We start from the raw sequence: 21,423 nt of genomic DNA, 5'->3' as shown, positions 1-21,423 counted from the left end.
AGCCCCCCCTGCATCCCCCCATATAGAATAGCCCCCCCTGTCCATCCCTCATATAGAATAGCCCCCCTGCATCCCCTCATATAGAATAGCCCCCCTCCTGTAGATCCCCCCCATATAAAATAGCCCCCCTGTACATTCCCCCATATAGAATAGCTCCCCCGTGCATCCCCCCATGTAGAATAGCCCCCCTCCTGCATACCCCCATATAGAATAGCCCCCTCCTGTATATTACCCCCATATAAAATAGCCCCCCCTGCATCCCCCCATATAGAATAGCCCCCCTGCATCCTCCTCCCATATAGAATAGCCCCCCTGCATCCCCCTCCCATATAGAATAGCCCCCCTGCATCCCCCTCCAATATAGAATAGCCCCCCCTGTCCATCCCCCTCCCATATAGAATAGCCCCCTGCATCCCCCCATATAGAATAGCCCCCCTGCATCCCCCTCCCATATAGAATAGCCCCCCTGCATCCCCCTCCAATATAGAATAGCCCCCCCTGTCCATCCCCCTCCCATATAGAATAGCCCCCTGCATCCCCCCATATAGAATAGCCCCCCTGCATCCCCCTCCAATATAGAATAGCCCCCCCCCTGTCCATCCCCCTCCCATATAGAATAGCCCCCCCGTCCATCACCCATATAGAATAGCCCCCCTGCATCCCCCTCCAATATAGAATAGCCCCCCCTGTCCATCCCCCTCCCATATAGAATAGCCCCCTGTGCATTCCCCCATATAGAATAGCCCCCCCCGTCCATCACCCATATAGAATAGCCCCCTCTGTCCATCCCCCAGTATAGAATAGCCCCCTGCATCCCCCTCCCATATAGAATAGCCCCCCCCCGTCCATCACCCATATAGAATAGCCCCCCTGCATTCCCCTCCCATATAGAATAGCCCCCTCTGTCCATCCCCCAGTATAGAATAGCCCCCTGCATCCCCCTCCAATATAGAACAGCCCCCCCCCCATGGCCAGCCACATATGAAGGGGTTAAAAAACAAAAAAAACAAACAAACATTCTCACCTCACCTCGCTCCCAGCAGCTTCTTCCTCGGCTGGATCTTCCGTCCACGGCGGCGGCGGCTCTCCTCTCTCTTCTCCAGGTCCTCAGCGGCGCGTCAGGGAAGTGACGTCACCGCTGGGGGCCTGGTGTAGGTGGCTGCAGACGTGCCTGCGCGCGGCACGTCTGCGGCTCTCGGCACTTGGGGGAAGACATACCACCGCAGCCCCCTTCCGCCACCGCAGCCCTCTCATCTGGACCCGGCTGGCCCGCTCCTGATGTGCTCCGCCAATCAACGAGGGGCCGCTGCGGCTCCACGTTGATTGGATTGGAGGAGCACGTCAGGAGCGGGCCGCAGCGGTGATTTTTTTATTTATTTATTTTTTTCATTATGCGGCCCACGGACTGGTAATCTGGCCAGCCCAGCGGGCATTTGCCCGCCTTGCCAGATTACCAGTCCGGGCCTGAGTCACCCCCAAAGGAAAGGAAGAGGGAATGATCCCCAGCAAAGCAAAAGTGCGCTAAACTTACGCTTGACTACGTGGGTCCAGTGGTCCAAGGTCCAGTGCCCATGTGTCTGGTGGTGGGTACTACCACTCCAGGCCATAGTGACCGCCGCCCTGGGCCACGGCATGAAGATAGACACCCTTCTCATACGATATGATGCCATTAACTGGTTGCTTCCACATACTTAAGGTGGATGGACAGGGATCAATCCATTGCATAGCAATGACCTTCCTGGCCACGTAACATAATATAAAGGTGGTGAGCCCACTCCTCCTCATCTAACTGCCCAAACAGAAAAACTAAGGGATCCAGAAGCATGGAGGCTGAAACTACATTAGACAGGAGCTGAGTCACCTCTGTCTAAAATTTGGCTTTATCTGGGCAAGACCATATCATGTGCCAAAAGTCGGCCGGAGCATGGTGACACTTCGGACATGACAGGTCTTATGACTCTGACGTTCCGCTCTGTTGGGACATTCATGTCCAGCTGTTCTCTCTCCATCCGAGCTATGGCCGATTACACTGAGAACAGAGATATCACACTGGGATTCATCAACCCTATTAGTGCATCATATACTCAGCCACCTCCGCGTCCATGTGACCGGTGAATACTGGTTTTTATCTACTCAGTGAATGGTGTACACAGAAGAGAAATGGTGCTAAAGCAAAAATCAGAAAAGGCCCCCCATTATGGTGATTTCACCGGGGACACAATGACCCAGAGTAATGACGGGGAGTTCATGAATGATCAGTTCAAAAAGAACTAATATTTAAACTGACCTAAAAGATTTAGTTCACTGGCAAATGAACAACAGCCAGCGGGCGACAGAGAATCCAGCCCAGCAGCCAGGGGGCGACAGAGAATCCAGCCCAGCAGCCAGGGGGCGACAGAGAATCCAGCCCAGCAGCCAGGGGGCGACAGAGAATCCAGCCCAGCAGCCAGGGGGCGACAGAGAATCCAGCCCAGCAGCCAGGGGAGAACAGAGAGTCCAGCCCAGCAACCCGGGGGGCGACAGAGAGTCCAGCCCAGCAGCCAGAGGAGAACAGAGAGTCCAGCCCAGCAGCCAGGGGGCGACAGAGAGCCCAGCCCAGCAGCCAGGGGGCGACAGAGAATCCAGCCCAGCAGCTAGGGGGCGACAGAGAGTCCAGCCCAGCAGCCAGGGGGCGATAGAGAATCCAGCCCAGCAGCCAGGGGAGAACAGAGAGTCCAGCCCAGCATCCAGGGGACGACAGAGAATCCAGCCCAGGAGCCAGGGGACGACAGAATCCAGCACAGCAGCCAGGGGGCGACAGAGAATCCAGCCCAACAGCCAGGGGGCGACAGAGAGTCCAGCCCAGCAGCCAGGGGGCGACAGAGAATCCAGCCCAGCAGCCAGGGGGCGACAGAGAATCCAGCCCAGCAGCCAGGGGGCGACAGAGAGTCCAGCCCAGCAGCCAGGGGGCGACAGAGAGTCCAGCCCAGCAGCCAGGGGAGAACAGAGAGTCCAGCCCAGCAACCCGGGGGGCGACAGAGAGTCCAGCCCAGCAGCCAGAGGAGAACAGAGAGTCCAGCCCAGCAGCCAGGGGGCGACAGAGAGCCCAGCCCAGCAGCCAGGGGGCGACAGAGAATCCAGCCCAGCAGCTAGGGGGCGACAGAGAGTCCAGCCCAGCAGCCAGGGGGCGATAGAGAATCCAGCCCAGCAGCCAGGGGAGAACAGAGAGTCCAGCCCAGCATCCAGGGGACGACAGAGAATCCAGCCCAGGAGCCAGGGGACGACAGAATCCAGCACAGCAGCCAGGGGGCGACAGAGAATCCAGCCCAACAGCCAGGGGGCGACAGAGAGTCCAGCCCAGCAGCCAGGGGGCGACAGAGAATCCAGCCCAGCAGCCAGGGGGCGACAGAGAATCCAGCCCAGCAGCCAGGGGGCGACAGAGAGTCCAGCCCAGCAGCCAGGGGGCGACAGAGAGTCCAGCCCAGCAGCCAGGGGAGAACAGAGAGTCCAGCCCAGCAACCCGGGGGGCGACAGAGAGTCCAGCCCAGCAGCCAGAGGAGAACAGAGAGTCCAGCCCAGCAGCCAGGGGGCGACAGAGAGCCCAGCCCAGCAGCCAGGGGGCGACAGAGAATCCAGCCCAACAGCCAGGGGGCGACAGAGAGTCCAGCCCAGCAGCCAGGGGGCGACAGAGAATCCAGCCCAGCAGCCAGGGGGCGACAGAGAATCCAGCCCAGCAGCCAGGGGGCGACAGAGAGTCCAGCCCAGCAGCCAGGGGGCGACAGAGAGTCCAGCCCAGCAGCCACGGGGCGACAGAGAGTCCAGCCCAGCAGCCAGGGGGCGACAGAGAGTCCAGCCCAGCAGTCCAGCCCAGCAGCCAGGGGGTGACAGAGAGTCCAGCCCAGCAGCCAGGGGAGAACAGAGAGTCCAGCCCAGCAGCCAGAGGAGAACAGAGAGTCCAGCCCAGCAGCCAGGGGGCGACAGAGAGCCCAGCCCAGCAGCCAGGGGGCGACAGAGAGTCCAGCCCAGCAGCCAGGGGGCGACAGAGAGTCCAGCCCAGCAGCCAGGGGAGAACAGAGAGTCCAGCCCAGCATCCAGGGGACGACAGAGAATCCAGCCCAGGAGCCAGGGGACGACAGAATCCAGCCCAGCAGCCAGGGGGCAGCAGAGAGTCCAGCCCAGCAGCCAGGGGGCGACAGAAAATCCAGCCCAGCAGCCAGGGGGCGACAGAGAGTCCAGCCCAGCAGCCAGGGGGCGACAGAGAGTCCAGCCCAGCAGCCAGGGGGCGACAGAGAATCCAGCCCAGCAGCCAGGGGGCGACAGAGAATCCAGCCCAGCAGCCAGGGGGCGACAGAGAGTCCAGCCCAGCAGCCAGGGGGCGACAGAGAATCCAGCCCAGCAGCCAGGGGGCGACAGAGAGTCCAGCCCAGCAGCCAGGGGGCGACAGAGAGTCCAGCCCAGCAGCCAGGGGGCGACAGAGAGTCCAGCCCAGCAGTCCAGCCCAGCAGCCAGGGGGTGACAGAGAGTCCAGCCCAGCAGCCAGGAGGCAGCAGAGAGTCCAGCCCAGCAGCCAGGGGGCGACAGAGAATCCAGCCCAGCAGCCAGGGGGCGACAGAGAGTCCAGCCCAGCAGTCAGGGGGCGACAGAGAGTCCAGCCCAGCAGTCAGGGGGCGACAGAGAGTCCAGCCCAGCAGCCAGGGGGCGACAGAGAGTCCAGCCCAGCAGTCCAGCCCAGCAGCAGAGAATCCAGCCCAGCAGTCAGGGGGCGACAGAGAGTCCAGCCCAGCAGTCAGGGGGCGACAGAGAGTCCAGCCCAGCAGCCAGGGGGCAGCAGAGAGTCCAGCCCAGCAGCCCCAGCTCTATCACCGTTACACTGTCAGCTGATTGGTCCCCTATGCTGGAAAATGAAAGTAATCAAACACAGAACATCCAAGAAAATACTAATTAAAAAAATAAAAACTATGACACTGCACAATACACAGCCCATGTGTGAGTGTGAGAGAATGTTCTTCCAGCTCACCTGCAGTGCGGCCATCTTGTAAGCCCAGAGCTCCAGTCTTGTTGCCAGCACTGGCTCCTGTATCCTCACTCTGTGCTGTATATATACTGTATATACTACCTGCAGCTTTTCTGCCCCCTCGCACATTCACCATAGTCAGTACCTGTAACCACCACAGGTGTCACTGCTGAGCTCAGTTATATACATGTGATTGAACCAGACTCCTGATTGGTTCTAGCATATAGCTCAGTAGGTCACTGATCGGCTCCCTCATACATTCACTATGGGTCAGTACCTATACCTACCACATGTGTCACTGCTGAGCTCTGTCTTATGTGATTAATTCTTCAGATCACATGACCCTCCTGATCACATGGCTCTCCTAATCTCATAGTTCATAGCTGACTGAGTGAACTGATTCTCCCTATTGGTTGTCCTGTAGCTGAGTAGGTCACAGATCACATGACCCTCCTGATCACATGACCCTCCTGATATCATAGTTCATAGCTGACTGAGTGAACTGATTCTCCCTATTGGTTGTCCTGTAGCTGAGTAGGTCACAGATCACATGATGCTCCATCACCTATGAGTCTCCTGAGGACACAGAGATGTAAGCTGCAGCCATGTTGGGGCCTGTACTGTACTTCTCTGTACTCTGCCATGTATCTCCATCACCTATGAGTCTCCTGAGGACACAGAGATGTAAGCTGCAGCCATGTTGGGGCCTGTACTGTACTTCTCTGTACTCTGCCATGTATCTCCATCACCTATGAGTCTCCTGAGGACACAGAGATGTAAGCTGCAGCCATGTTGGGGCCTGTACTGTACTTCTCTGTACTCTGCCATGTATCTCCATCACCTATGAGTCTCCTGAGGACACAGAGATGTAAGCTGCAGCCATGTTGGGGCCTGTACTGTACTTCTCTGTACTCAGGTATCTTGATATTCGTACAATCTTTAATCAATGTTTTTTTCTGACATTTTGCAGCCTATAGAAGATCTTGAAAAAAATGTCATAGCCAGAGCAGGATATTATTCTGGAAAACCTATCACTGAGCTAAAACATTAACCCCTTAGTGACCGGCGTATCAGCTATTTACGGCGGTCACTACTGGGCTTTATTCTGTCCCCGTCGGCTTTGTATGGCGGGGACAATGTGACAGCTGATCTTCTGCTGCAACTACCCAAAGTGTCGAGTTACTGTTCCGGGTAGTTTTAACCCTTTATATGCCACTGTAAAGTCATGACAGCAGCATGTAACGGGTTCTGGTGGCGGGTGCTGGCATACTGACCTGATCGGTAGTCCTGGGCCTCGGGCCGGGCCTTCGATCAGCGTCATGGCTATCCCAGGGCCTTGTAAAGGGCAAATGTGAAGCCTCTACACAGCCATGCCAGAGGCCAGGCATATGCCAGAGGCCATGCATATGCCAGAGGCATGGCTGTGTAGACCGACTATCAGCTCAACGCTGACATAGGGCCCTTGCACACTGAGGAAGTCATGTGGATAACTTGCTATGGTTGGATGGTTGGATTCTGCTGTCCACCTAAAGAAGTTACATGGCAAGTTATCTGCCTGATTTCCTCAGTATGCAAGGGCCCATAGGCAATACACTGCACTACAGTATCAAAAGATCACTGCTTGGTGTACACTAGTGTAAAAGATAAAAAAAAGTTTGCACCAAAACATATTAAACCCCCCCCCCCCCAGACCCCCAATAATAAAAATTAGAGATGAGCGAACCGGGTTCGGATTCGAGTCCATCCGAACCCGAACGTTCGGTATTTGATTAGCGGTGGCTGCTGAACTTGGATAAAGCTCTGAGGTTGTCTGGAAAACATGGATACAGCCAATGACTATATCCATGTTTTCTACATAGCCTTAGCGCTTTATCCAAGTTCAGCAGCCACCGCTAATCAAATGCCGAACGTTCGGGTTCAGATGGACTCCAGCATGCTCCAGGTTCGCTCATCTCTAATAAAAATGCATTACATTCCCCATATATAATATACCGTTACATAAAACCACCAAAAAAAACATAAAAATTATACATGTTTAATATATGTTCTCTCAAAACTCAAGCCCAAAACCAGCTCTGTCGTGCAAACGATAGGAACGCTATGGATCATGTGATGTGGCAACAGTTTTTACTATTTTTTCCAGGAAGATAGTTTCTATTGTGCCAAAGTGGTAGAAGGAAAAAAAAAAAAAAAAACTATGCAAATTTGGTGTTGTTATAAGCGTAGTGACCCAGAGAATACAATAGTCATGTTATTTATACCGCACACAAAATAGCGTATGTTTAATATTTTAAAAACAGGAAAAATAAATAACTTTTGATAACGATCATCGGCTGATCGTTGATATAGGTTTGAACCTATAATTGTCGGGCGCCGACTGCAGTGTGCGGCCGGATACTGATGATTTACATTACCTATCCAGGCTGCAGGGCTCCTATTGCGGTCTTCTTTTCCCTGGGTCCCGCGCGCTCCAGCTTCAGAGCGGCCTGTCTCAGCTGACAGGCTGCTCAGCCAATCACAGGCCGGGACCGCCACAGCCAGTGATTGGCTGAGCGGCCTGTCAGCTGAGACAGGCCGCTCTGAAGCTGGAGCTCGCGGGACACGCTGAGAAGAGCGCAAGAGGAGCCCTGCAGCCTGGATAGGTAATGTATAAAGTAAAAGCAAGGGCTGCAAGGACATCGGTAACGATGTCCCTGCAGCCCTTGTTAAACGATAATCGGGCCGTGTAATAGGCCCAGTAACCAAGTGCCGATCTAGCAGATCGGCGCTCGTTTACAGTTATTATCGGGCACCCATTGGCCCGTATACTAACACCCTATGTGTATATGCTCCGGCCGGGATCCCATAGAAAGCAAGGCAACGTATGTTCTCGTACAAAGTACGTCGTTGTTGCAACCGTACTTTTACGAAAACATACGTTGTGTGAACATAGCCTAACGCTGTACATATGGGGTGACACCGATCAGAGAAGCCCATGACCCCTTAGGCTACCTGAGGGCCAGAGGTATAACTTTAGGCTCTGTCTACATCAGGGTCCCCATCTACCATTTGCTATACTGGTGTTTTTTCGACTCTCTTAAATACTAAGGCAGGGATATGATTGATACCTCCAGACCTCCTATTGCTGTGCCCTATATACCTCTGTGGATGCTGTATCAATGCTCCCTACAACATGGGCATTATACATAGCTATCATACAGAGCTTGTAGCTTCACAAGGGTAGGTTAAAGATCTTTGTGGCAGCAACATATTACAATACTGCCCTCTAGGGGTCTGAGAGTGGAGGACTATTTTTATGAGTAGAATTTATAATAAGATCTGTATGGTACATATAAATCCTAAGCACATGCTACTTGTATGTCCCGGAATATAATGAATATACAATAACAATAAATTATTATTTTAGGTTCGACTCTGTTATATACAGGTCCATCCTGACTTAAATTTTTAAATGAGAACTCGTATCTTCTACCCAACATCACGCTGGGGTTCCAGATGTTTGACTCTTGCCTCTTTCCCTTCAGGTGGTTTTTCATGTCATTTAATGGGAACCAAACCCCCAAATTACAAGTGGGGATCCAAGGCTATTGTAAAAAAGCAGTGCCATTAAAGACAACATATGCAGGATGGCCTGTACATATCACTGTCAGTGTCCTCATCTCACTACTAGGGGTGACCACTGTGCTAAATAGCTCATTCATCATCATACCAGCAGGGGCAAAGAGTTATCCTCACACCATCACACCAGCAGGGGGCAATGTGTCTTCCACACATCATCACACCAGCAGGGGGCAATGTGTCCTCTCCACATCATCACACCAGCAGAGAGCAGTGTGTCCTTCCCTTCCCACATCCCTTACCACCAGCAGAGGGCATTGGGCCCTACACAGCACAGTCAGGATTGAAGCGCTCACCATAAGGCTCCATATTCCAACCCGACCATCATCCGATCTTAAAGGGGTTGTCCGGCGCTAAAAAATTATTCACAGAATAACACACATTACAAAGTTATACAACTTTGTAATGTATGTTATGTCTGTGAATGGCCCCCTTCCCCGTGTCCCACCGCCCCCACCCGTGTACCCGGAGGTGTGGTGCGCTATACATACCTGTCACGTGCCGACCACGGTCTCTGATCCTCAGCAGTGACGTCTTCTTCGGGCGGCCGGCGGATCTTCCCGAGTGCCGGCCGACCTCTGCAGCGTCATCCGAAGCTCAGCCGCGATTGGCTGAGCATAACTGTGCTCAGCCAATCGCGGCTGAGCGGCTGATGACGCGGCCCCTTTTTTTTTTTTTAGCGCCGGACAACCCCTTTAAACAGAACCTAGATTCCTCACTACAGATGATACGGCCACAGTCTATAGCAGTCCACTACATAGACATAGAGGCTGCTGTTATAGGCAGAATACATAATGGTCGCCGTGGGACCAAATTTCCTTCTGCTAAGAACTAGGAGATGGTCCGGGCAGAGACGGGGGTAATAAAGGTGCTGCCAGGATCTGGATGGTAGACATGGTAATGGTTGGAGTTTCTTGAGCTTTTTGGCCGATTAGATGATCCTCTTTATTGGTGTCTCTCTGGGTCATCTGGCGCCTATTCACATAACCACTGCCCCAACACCTCCTAAAAGCTTGGCTAAAAAGTTTAATTTACAATTTTTAAAATTTTATTATGTATTAAGGTTTAATTTTCTTATCTATGAAAATTATTATTATTGTTTTGAACCTATTATTATTTATTAATTAATTAATTCTTTCTTTGGAGGGGGGGGTTGGGTGCACCAATCTTTTTAATCTATTGGGTCATTAAATTATCCGGACATCACCTCGGCATCAGCAATGATTATATTTGCAATCTCATGAAATTTTAAACAATTATGATAAATAACATAATTATAGGTTGGAAATTATAATTATGAATATTAAGTATATGGTGGAAAATTCCTCAAGGACGACGATAGTCTTTCCCTACTGACCGTTCACACTATAAATCGCTCTGTATCAGGACTAGAGATGAATCCAGACTTCACAGGCTGCGCTCCAGGCTCCGCTGACTGTAAGTTCTCTCTGTGTTTGTATATGAATGTTTTGTTATTTAAAAGTTTGGGTTGTTTAGGGTCCAGGGGGGACATTTATGAAGTCCGATGTTTTTTACGCCAGGCTTACAAATGTCCCTGCAGCTCCAGAGCTCAGGGGATTTATGTAGAGGCGCACTGCCTCTACATCAATCCTGACTGCACGGAGCCCCTCCATGCGAAAACACCATGAGGTTTAATAATCTCCAGTCCACTCCCAGCAGCCCAGTGTCCCAGTAGCCTCCATCTTTTTGGTAGCTGTAAATGTTGACCTTGTTCTTCTTGCCAGGTCCACAATGCGTCTCTATTTTCACCTCTATGTTATGACCTTAACATTCCGCTCTGTTGGGACATCCACGTCCGGCTGTTCTCTCTCCATCCGAGCTATGGCCGATTACACTGAGAAAGGAGATATCATATTGGGATTGATCAACCCTATCACTGTGTCATATACTCAGCCCATGGCCACCTTCACTGAGCAGCCACCTCTGCGTCCTTGTGACTGGTGAGTATGAGGTTTTATCTCTTCATACATAGTAGAGAAAGGGTGCTAAAGCAAAAAATCGTTATGGTGCCTTCATCTAGAACCAAATGTCCTAGAGGCATTTTTGTCTCCACCTGGTCTGCTTGTCTCTGCTTCCTCCTATTGTGCCTCAAGTTCTCTTTACACTTGAAATATATGTCTCCTCTAGCATCATGTTCTAATACTGCCCCCTAAGGGTCCTATTATACAGGCTCGATCAATTTTGTAAACGAGCGCTGTTTGTTTACTGGGCCTATTACAATCATTTAGCAAGGGCAGCAGGGACATCGTTAGCTATGTCCGTGCAGCCCTTGCCTAAACAGTGAATGCATCACCTCTCCACACTTCACACTCCTGCTCACTGCATGCATCCCCGCGTGGGCTGTAACTTCAGTGCAACCTCTCTGAGTTGACAGGCCTCTCCGCCAATCAATGGCCGGGACCACCGCAGCCAGTGATTGGCTATGAGGCCTATCGGCTCAGAGAGGCCGCGCTGAAGCAACAGCCTGCGCCGGGATGCATGCAGAGAGCAGGAAAAGATCGGGAGCGCGAAGAGGTAATGCATTCACTGTTAGTTCAGTTGTCAGCCATTTATGTCTCCGTGTAATAAGGCCCTTAGGGTCTGAACCTGGTGTATTTTTATGGTTAAAACTGAAAATAAGGTTTTCCCAGTAAATATAAAGCCTAAGCACATACTATTCGTAATTCCTGTAATATGATATATAAATATATGACAACAAAAAAAATATATATACATTTCAGGTTCAGCAAAGAAATATACAAGTCCATTCTGGCCGTAATTTTTGCTGTCAAAGAAGTGAATGAGAACCCAGATCTCCTACCCAACATCACCCTGGGGTTCCAAATGTTTGACTCTTGCTTCTCTGAATCAGCTTCTGTTCAGGCCGTTTTCCAGACTATGTCGTGTAATGGAAGCCAAAACCCAAATTACAAGTGTGGATCCGAGTCCATTGTACCCGCGATCATTGGAGACATTTCAAGTTCATCAGTAGCAATAGCGAGGATGCTCGGTCTATGGAGGTTTCCTCAAGTAAGCCAACAGCCAGGGCTGGCTTTGCAATTGTTTACTGTGGAACATCTTATGAGGCATAGCTGAGGTAAAACCACTTTGAGATAGGGTTTCTTATTTCAAGAATCTTCCAGGGGTTAGGACTCTATTAGATGGCACATGGCCTCCAGCCTCTATTAGATGGCACATGGCCGTCTGTGGAAAGTTTAGAGGAGAACAATGTTGGGAGTAAGTAAATGAGTAAAGGTTGATGCATTCCCTAGTCCTATTGGTTTCATTCCTCACCCACATCTGAGGACAGGTTCTCTCTGCCCATGTTTCCAAAGGTAACACATAATAATATTTTGTCTTTCTCAGGTCAGTTACATGGCCGTTCTACCATCCTTGAGTAACAAACTTGAGTTCCCATCATTTACACGGACTACTGTAAGTACCAGGAGCCAGCCTCAAGCTTTGATAGAACTGTGTAGGAAATTTGGGTGGACGTGGATAGGGGTTATTGGTTCTTCAACAGATAATTATGTACAAGCATTTGTGGAGTTCAGGAAAGAAGCCATCAAGAACGGAATCTGCATAGAATTCTTTGAAATAATCTCTTTTAGTTCAATCAACAACAGAATCCCAAAGACGGTAAAAATTGTCAGACAATCAACGGCCAAAGTGGTCATCCTTTACTGTAGTAATGCAGAAATTTTACTAATATTTCACGACCTCCTTCAAGAAAATCTTAATGGGAAAGTCTGGATAGGTACAGAAGCTTGGTACACTATACCTGCTATCGACAAGGAGTTTTGGACGGTATTAAATGGCACCATAGGAATTGCAAGGAATAAAAAGATTCCCCCCAATTTCTCCAATTTCCTACAAACGTTCCATCCCAGTAAATACCCAAGGATGCCACTTACCAAAACTTTTTGGGAGTTCCTGTTTACCTGCAGGTGGCCCGAGGCTGATGTCAGTACCCACTTCATAAATTTAAAACAAGTCAATAAGACCTGTACAGGACTGGAGAAGATAGTGACCAATGAAGTGGCTGAATTCAATGACCCAACATCTCAATATGTGTACATGGCCCACAATGCTCTTTATGCCATTGCTCACGCTCTCCACAACTTATTGCACTGTAGGCCTGGTGAAGGACCCTTCCATGGAAGATCTTGTGCCAATACGCATGAGCTACAACCATGGCAGGTAAATTTGCCTCTTAATATTTTATATTTTAACATTATAGTAGTTGAGGAAGCAATTCTAGTAATATCAATGGAAGAGAAGAGCGTAAAAAAAGAGACAAAGCCTAGGCTGTATACCTGCAAGGGGAACCAGTCTGGCTGCTTCACTGTGTCCTGAAAGTAAATCAGCACCTCCCTCCCATCATGCATAGGGTCCAGGACAACTGTTTCTTTTGTATATAGTAGAGTACTTGCTGCTGTATGTCCTCAGTGTTCCTGTGTCATCTCCTCCTCTCCGTCGTCTCTCAGCAGTAGAGATGAGTGAATTTGCCGAGGTTTGGGTTCGTATAAATCGGCTTCTGATTCCCGCTGTCTGCAGCCTCCGTGAACAGGGTGGATACAGCCTTACGGAATGCCTGGAAAACTGGGATACAGACATTGGCATAGGCTGTATCCCAGTTTTCCAGGTGGTCCTTAGGCTGTATCCAACCTGTTCAAGGAGGCTGCATACAGCGGGAATCAGAAGCCGATAGTAGCACTTTGGTGCTTAGTGTAACATATTCTTTGATGTGATGCTGCTGTTTCCCTCCTTTCTGCTGACAGATCACCTTGCAAACACAGTGAATCAGTGACCCTCTTCTACCCCCAAATGCCATCTATAGTAGTGTACAGTGTAAAACAGAGTTCAATCCAGTGCAATTCCTCTTGAACAATGTCATGGCATAGCAGAGAAGAATATGCTGTGCTGCAATTTGCCAGAGAAGTAAGGGAAACAAGGCCTTATGTGTATACTACTGGCAAACAGTCAAGCTCTGGTCCAATCTCCTGAAATGGAGTGAATGAAAAACAGTTGTGCACAGTGAAGGGGCTCACCCTCAGGAGCTCAATAAGCAGAGAGTCCTGTGTTTTGAGACTCTTCAATGAGGCTCCACGGACTCCTCTTTTGCATACTCATGTTTCCCAGGGGGCAATTCACCTAGCACTTCACTGCATTGAGCGCTTTCATTAGCAGCCGGCAGTGTTGTCATTTGGCTGTTCTCCCTGAGTTCAGCAATCTGTTTCTCTTATGGCTCTACTAGGCATTGCTCCCACCTAGCCAGAATCCTGCTCCACACTGATGAGGGGCAACACCCCGAAACAGCTGTCTGTGGATGGTTACCTAGCCTTGGTTTATCCCTTGTCATTACACTGACTTATAGGGCCACTTAATATGGTGGATTTGGTGGTTTCCTAACAGGAGCTGCCACTTGGCTAGGTCCTTCCCGGAGGGATATCTGGCTAGTCCTGTGTTTTGAGACTCTTCAATGAGGCTCCACGGACTCCTCTTTTGCATACTCAATAAGCAGAGAGCACTTTTTCAGTCACTTTGAGGCTATGTTCACACTACGTATATGTCCGGCCGCATATTTTACGCGGCCGGACATATACGTGTGAAACTCCGGCCGGGAATTTACGTAAGTTGCGGCCGGCTACGTACGGTCCGCAAACTTACGCCCGTAGTCTACTTATGCTTCCCGAGTGCCATACGTAGCGATCTCACAGCGGTCTTTTACTTGGATGTCTTCGCCTAGCCTCGGACACCCCACAGAACCTTTTGGATTGGCAAATCAAAGTGCAAAATTGAAGAAATCACCACTCCGTACGGGACCGCATGTTACGCTACGGGCGTAAGTTACAGCATTTCCGTCCTGAAACAATGGTCTGGTTCATTTTTTACGGCGCCGCATACGATCCGGGCGTAAGTTCTTATGTAGTGTGAACTGTGCAGCCATAGATCGTATACTTTCCATTGTACGCAAACTACGTAAATCTCCGGCCGCTTATTCACGGAACGCGCTACGGCCGGAAACTTACATAGTGTGAACATAGCCTGAATGGTAATTTAACAAAAATCAGGCAGGTTTTATAATTTTTTTTAAAACAACGGGAATGTTTTAAGGCACGGACATAGCTAAGGCCTTGTGGGCCTTGCTGCAAATGTTCAGCCTGGGCCTTCCTCCCGCCGCCCCCCCTAAGTGACAATTTCTCTGTTCAGAGATGTTCTTTTGCCTGTGATTTAAACAGCTTGCTCACCCAAACAACAGAGAATTCACCAGTTGTCACCATGCAACTGGACCTGGAAACACCGGCCCCTCTGATGGACTTTCAAATCACAATATTTTACAATGGTTACGATGGTAAATGTATTTTAATTTAAGAGCCTTTGTAGACTCCATTGACGCACTTATTAACCTAACAATATATCAATCTATTCCAATAACAGCTTTTTCATTACTTGAGAAGAGTCCACTTCATGAATACAGCTGGCGATGAAGTGTTATTTGACAATAATGGAGACATTTACGGGCACTTTGATATACTGAATTTGCATTTCGAGGATAACAGGTATCAATTTTTGAAAGTTGGGATCTTTAATGATTATTTAGATCAAAAGCTCTTGATCAATGACAGCGCCATCTTCTGGGCTGGAGGACAGGTAACTTTAAATCAACAAAAATAAATTTAATAAACTTTTAATAAAATTTGAAGAAATTTCAAAGACCCTATGATATATCATTCCAGTTACCAGTATCGGTCTGCAGTGACGTTTGTCCTCCAGGATACTGGAAAATGCCCCGGAGAGGTCAACCCGTCTGCTGTTATGACTGTGTTCTGTGCCCAGAGTCAATGGTTTCCACTGAGACAAGTGAGTCCGTTATCTTATGTTCTTGTGTTATCTGTCTGTTTCTCAATTCTGCTAACAAAAATTTTATTGTTAGACCCATAAAGAAGACCTCTGCTTTGAACAATATCTTTTTTTTTTTTTAATAGTAAAGATGTATAGCAAGAACCTGGATCCCCCCGGCTTGGTACCGTAATGATTAGAGATGAGTAGTACTTGATTGAGTAGCTATTTGATTGAATATTACACTATTCGATGTATTCGTTTTCGAGTATCCCAGTGTAAACGCAGTCAAAATTTGTTTCTCCTCCCACCAAGGTTGAAACTTTTTCCTAGCCAATAACCATGCAGGGAGGCTGTGACAAGCACTAGGAGCACGCTGGCATTGTGATAGCAGTGTCTACATTGTTTGGATGGCTTACTCATGTGACCCCCAGCTATAAGAGCTCAGCTCCTGCTGTTCGATATCAAATGCCATCTTGAACCTAGTGAGGGAGAGATCCTGGAGTAGGGACAGTGTAGGGATGGATTTTAGCTGATTGTAGGCAGGCAAGAGTCCAAAAGCCCTTCTTAGGGCTACTACAATACACAGCACAGCATACAGCTCTTAATAGACAGTGAATAGGCCGGCTACCAGCACATCAGCTGCTTATTCTCACAGAGAGGCAGATGCTGTTTACTGTGAAGAATAGGCTTCACTGGATGTATTTGCGCCTACATTCTAATTGTTGCAGGACAAGTTGAGGGATAGATCTTGGACAGTAAGGATTTTCACAGATTTTGGGCAGGAAAGACCCCAGAAGCCCTTCTTAGGGCTGCTACACAAAGCATATAGCTCCATCCATACAGTGCATAGACTACATAGAATCAGCTACTTAGACAGACAGGTGTGGTGTCCCACTAGCGGTGTTACTGTTATATACACCCGTAGCAAAAGTCTGTACTTTTTGTATTCTTATTATGGTGAGAGTAGTATTAAAAGTTAGCCACTAGATTTCGCTGTATTACATATGTATATGTGGAAGCTGCACAGCTGAAGGACCGCAAAGGGTTATTGTGTTTATGTGTCACCAGAATCTGTAGACCAGTAGGATTTCTACTTTCTTCTTTCCCTTTCCCTTCCCATCTCCCTTCTTTCTTCTTTTATTGCACTCTTTCACCCAATCACAGCGCACCATACATGCTGTAGGGGAAGTTAGTCCCATTGGTGGGGGAGGAGCAATCTTTCGTTCTGGACATTGTGAAGAAAAGACGCAAGCTAGACAGCTCTCCACAGTGGTCCTATCTGGGCCCTGGCCCTCTGCTATGTCCCCGTACTTCCGAGTTGGTCTTAGTCAGTACCCCACATGGGAAGGATACAAGACACCACACTGCTACCCACTTTTTCACTAGTTACACTCCAAAGCACCATGCAGTGTTAAAACCTCTTGAGAGAGGACAAGCCAGAGATAACCTCAACCCACGCCGTGGACAAGGAGAAGTCACAATGCAGGACAGTATCCATACTAGAGCCACAGAGCCAGGAACTGATCCGGACAGAGCAAAGTTGCAAGTAGCCTAGGAACTCTGTCTCGCAGCATGGGTGTCAGCAAGGAAACTCTCAGCACTCCGCTCATCACAGGTATCAAGGTCTAGACCGAGTCTAGTGGGCATAAGGTGGAGTAAAGACTAAAGCAAATAGGCAGTCAGGATTATGCTGAGCCAGCATTCTTGGTTTCATCGGCCAGTTAAGCGGGCGGTGGGGTACACCGCTGTGGAAGCCAGAGCAGCGCGAACAGGTGATCAAATAGATAGCAGATAACGCTTCCGGTCACCTGTCCACCACCCAGTAATCCACATAATCCAGTTTTGTCGATAGCTAGGGATGTATTTACCACTAGGCACCCGTGGTCCGGTGCCTAGGGCAGCACCTTGGGGGGGGGGGCAGCACCAGGGAGCAGGGGGAAAGAAACAACTTTTTTTTTTAAGTCTCCCACCTCCAGTTCAGACTTGCCAGTAAACCTGGTGTCTTTTTGAAGGGGGGTGGGGGGCTGGGGGTATGGTGGTATTGGTCAGGTCTGGTGTGGTGGTGTTACCCAGTCACAGTATGGTGGTATTGTTCAGGTCTGGTATGGCAGTGTTATCCAGCCACAGTATGGTGGTATTTGGGCAGGTCTGGCATGGCTGTGTTAAATGTGATGCCTGGATCTATTACCTACCAATCTACCAATCCTGTGATGAGAATTCCTTCAGACAATATGCAGGCTGCTCTAATCATTGATTGAATGTTGAAATTTGTTTCTTTTAAGCAGTAAAAAACCATGAAAACGAAATTCACATAATCTTTCTACATGTAGAGAAATGCATGTGGCATGCAGCTGTTAATACGGCCCTGTCGATCTTCTCTGACACCGGCTGTGTGAAAATGGCCTCATACTGCCACTAGGACATGTTAGATGCTCCCAGGCATGCTTCCCCTGCTGTCCCAGTTGCACTCCAGAGGTGTTTGAATCATTTTCTGAGGTGTCTTTGTGGACTTGATGGCCTCCAAGAGGTCAAATTTAGGTTTCCAAGAAACGAGCATGCAACTCTCATTGACTTCAGTGGGTTTCCATATTTTAATGTCGAGCACTGCAGTGTATTTAAATCAAAATTCGAGCTTTTGAATATTTTACTACTTGCTCATTTCTAGTAATGATCAGACTGCTTCCCAGCCCCCCTCTGGCTTATTTGCAACTGGAGGAGAAAGCTGCAATATCAGCTATCCTATGCAATTTGTTTAACCTTCTCTGACATTAATGGGGGTTGCATAAAGTATGTAGATGTTATGCACACAGAAGAGCCATTAACGGAACTCCCATTAAAACCATTGGAGGTTACGTAAACTGTATCAGGCAGCCAACATTATTGTTTTCCAGCTCCTTGGCTACCTCTGGCAGCCGCAAACTTCATTTTTTCTTCTGGACCTTTTAACATCTATAACCTTTTTACTTCTCCATCAACACAACTGAATACAGATTTGCTTTTTGCAGAACTCACTGTGCTTTGTAATGACTGCCTTTATTTATCTTCTATGGTACCTTATTAGCACTGTGTGGCTGCATTGCAGGAGAAGACAGAACCGTCACCTGTCATCTAACAACCCAGATGGGGTGGTCACTACTGACTGCATCAAGGGGGTTAAATGACCAACATCAAGTACAAATCTGATGCAAGTCCGAGGCCGGCATTCACTGTGTATGTTAGTTATTTTCTTAAATGATCCATTATGTTTCAGATTCTGCTCGCTGCTTCACTTGTCCACAAGATTTCTGGTCAAACAGCAAAAGGACCAAATGTGTCCCGAAAGTTGTGGAGTACCTCTCCTACGAGGAGCCTTTGGGACTAGTACTGGCATCATTATCCATAGCGTTCTCCATAACCACCATGATGGTGCTTATTGTATTCATCAGGTTTCGGAATACCACAGTGGTGAAAGCCAACAACCGTAACCTCAGCTATGTTCTCCTGCTGTCCCTAATATTCTGCTTCCTCTGCTCCTTGGTATTCATCGGATGCCCCATAAAGCTGACCTGCTCAGTTAGACAGTGTCTCTTTGGGATTATATTCTCGCTATGTATCTCTTGCATTTTAGCCAAAACCATCATAGTAGTCATTGCTTTCAAAGCCACCAAACCTGGTAGTAACCTGAGGATGTGGGTTGGGTCTAAGACAACTTTCCTTGTTATGTCTATGTCCACCAGTGTACAAATACTTATTATCCTGGTGTGGCAGATAGAGTTCCCTTCATATCTAGAACGTAATTATGACGTTCCTAATGGTGTTATTCTCTTAGAGTGCAATGAGGGATCGGTTGTCATGTTCTACTGCACTATAGGATACTTGGCCTTCTTGGCTACAATAAGTTTTGTTGTTGCCTTTTTGGCCAGGAACCTACCGGACAGCTTCAACGAGGCCAAGTACATTACCTTCAGCATGTTGACCTTCCTTAGTGTCTGGTCGACCTTCATCCCGGCCTATCTCAGTACTAAGGGCAAATATATTGTAGCTGTTGAGATTTTTGCTATATTATTGTCTAGTTTTGGGCTTCTGTGCTGTATATTCGGCCCTAAATGTTATATAATCCTCCTGAGACCATCAATGAACACCAAACAGTATTTAATGTCAAAGACATAAAACATAATGACGAATAATATATAAAACGAAAAGATTTATAGTTGCTGGATAATGAAATCTGAAGCTCTCTCCATTAAGAACTGAGCGTTGGTGACCAGCTAGTGGACAGTCTATGCCCTCATTACCATATTGAATGCCAACTGATAATGTATGAGGACATAGAGAAAATAAATAGCAAAATCTGTGAAGGGTTGGGGCCACATGATGGGTAAAGTTTTTGTTAGAGGTCACAGGTGTTCTGCAATATTTCTCACCCCCAAATGGTAAATTGTATCTATATTGTAGACATACATATACCTAAAAATTGTATAAAAATTTTAAATTTAAGAAATAAAAGGATTAAAATATAAAACAGTTTCTTGATTTATTATTGAAATTCCATCCCGTCTCGTTATCCATATATACAGGGCCGTATTTGCCACTAGGCACCCGTGGTCCGGTGCCTAGGGCGGCGCCCTGCGGGGGGCGGCACCTGCAGGGGGGGCGGGGCAGGGTGTTTGTGCAGCTTTGGGTCCGATGAGCTTCCGGCACACACTGCCTCTATCACAGGCCAGAAGCTCACAGCAGTACAATCCTAAAATAACTGCGGCTGTAGACAGATGTATTGATGAACCTTCAGGGCTGATGTCACCCACAGATTGCAGCCACCAGGAACCTCTGCACTCAGTCATTTATTATAGGGTTGTCCACTCAGAAACTACAACTCCCAGCATACCCTGAGAGCTGTATAAATGGAGGGATTTGTCACAGATACAGATGAATCCAGGAAAGGAGCGGGTCAGCATGTCGTGTCTCACTGGTTCTATATTGGTGGGCTCCAGGTACCCCAGTCTGACACTGGACAAAAGGTCCCCAAACTAAGACGTCCCTGGCCTCCTTCCTTCCTCCATCATGTCTGTTTGATGGGAATAGCGGGCATCAAGCAGAGCGGCACACAAGTGCCAGGGTATATACCATGCATGCAACCTGCCTAATTCCTACCTCTGCAGAATCCTGCTAATGCTCAGCATGTTCCAGGCTGCACCAGGTCAGGTCACCTACCACTGGGCGGCGCTATCTGCTATACAACAGGCTGCTTCTCCAAGCTTCACAAACCTCTTCTACTCCTGAGAAGATTGCCCAATAATTGTTCTTGGATGTCAGGTGAGATGTCAGGTAGAATACGCTTTACTGCAGTTGTCCACAGAGGTCATTTTTAGAAAAGGTGAGATAATAGAATGAGAAGGAATGGTGTCAGAACTTTGGAAACACTTTCTGACTGTCTGATATGTTTGGGGACTATGTTTGAGGCCCCCCCCTTGCCACCGCACTGCCCCCTCCCATTTCCTCTTGTGACCGCAAGCAGGATTTTGCTTGCGATCACAAGAGGTTGGCTGGGACGGGCCCCCAGCCCACGCGCGGCTCCCTGGCTCTGTCCCGTCCCCGGCAGCACAAGCATCAGAGAGGTCAGTGTGCACCGGGGAAGTACTTCCGGCGCAGGGTGCGTCTATAACAAGCGCCCCCGTGGCGGAAGAAACATCCCCAGTGCGCACACTGAGCTCACTGATGCTTGTGCTGCCGGGGACAGGACAGAGCCAGGGAGCCGCGCGCCAGCTGACAGCCAGACCGGACTGCAGGAGGAGAGAGACATGGTGGGGGAGCGAGTTGTCAGGTGAGTTGTGTTGTTGTTTTGGATTTTTTTTGCACAGACTAAAGGGGTATTACCGGGGGGAGGGGGGGGCATCTAGAAGCGGTATTACCTGGGGGGCCATCTAGAGGGGGTATTACCTGGGGGGGCCATCTAGAAGGGACATTACCTGGGGGGACCATCGAGAATG

General features: G+C 48.9%; 1 protein-coding gene across 1 annotated transcript; it reads left to right on the top strand.

The window, feature by feature from the left end:
- The first annotated feature begins 1,941 nt into the window (after positions 1-1,941).
- LOC138766359 (extracellular calcium-sensing receptor-like) lies at positions 1,942-19,606 on the top strand. The gene is made up of 7 exons (XM_069943936.1): positions 1,942-2,111; positions 10,357-10,572; positions 11,353-11,641; positions 11,978-12,811; positions 15,053-15,265; positions 15,352-15,475; positions 18,708-19,606. The coding sequence occupies exons 1-7, from the start codon at positions 1,942-1,944 to the stop codon at positions 19,604-19,606; spliced, it is 2,745 nt and encodes a 914-aa protein (XP_069800037.1).
- The last annotated feature ends 1,817 nt before the right edge of the window (positions 19,607-21,423 follow it).

Source organism: Dendropsophus ebraccatus, chromosome 10, assembly GCF_027789765.1.
Source record: "Dendropsophus ebraccatus isolate aDenEbr1 chromosome 10, aDenEbr1.pat, whole genome shotgun sequence".
In the NCBI taxonomy this organism is placed as follows: Eukaryota; Metazoa; Chordata; class Amphibia; order Anura; family Hylidae; genus Dendropsophus; species Dendropsophus ebraccatus.
The sequence above is the reverse complement of the archived record's forward strand: the minus strand, read 5'-3'. Positions and strand labels throughout refer to the sequence as shown.

What these genes read in the sequence shown, in the direction of transcription:
- LOC138766359 (XM_069943936.1), top strand. Translation starts at nt 1,942, where the DNA reads ATGACAGGTCTTATGACTCTGACGTTCCGCTCTGTTGGGACATTCATG. An exon ending in GTCTATGGAGGTTTCCTCAA is followed by an intron (nt 11,642 to 11,977) that starts GTAAGCCAACAG and finishes TGTCTTTCTCAG; the next exon opens with GTCAGTTACATGGCCGTTCT. An exon ending in AATGGTTTCCACTGAGACAA is followed by an intron (nt 15,476 to 18,707) that starts GTGAGTCCGTTA and finishes ATTATGTTTCAG; the next exon opens with ATTCTGCTCGCTGCTTCACT.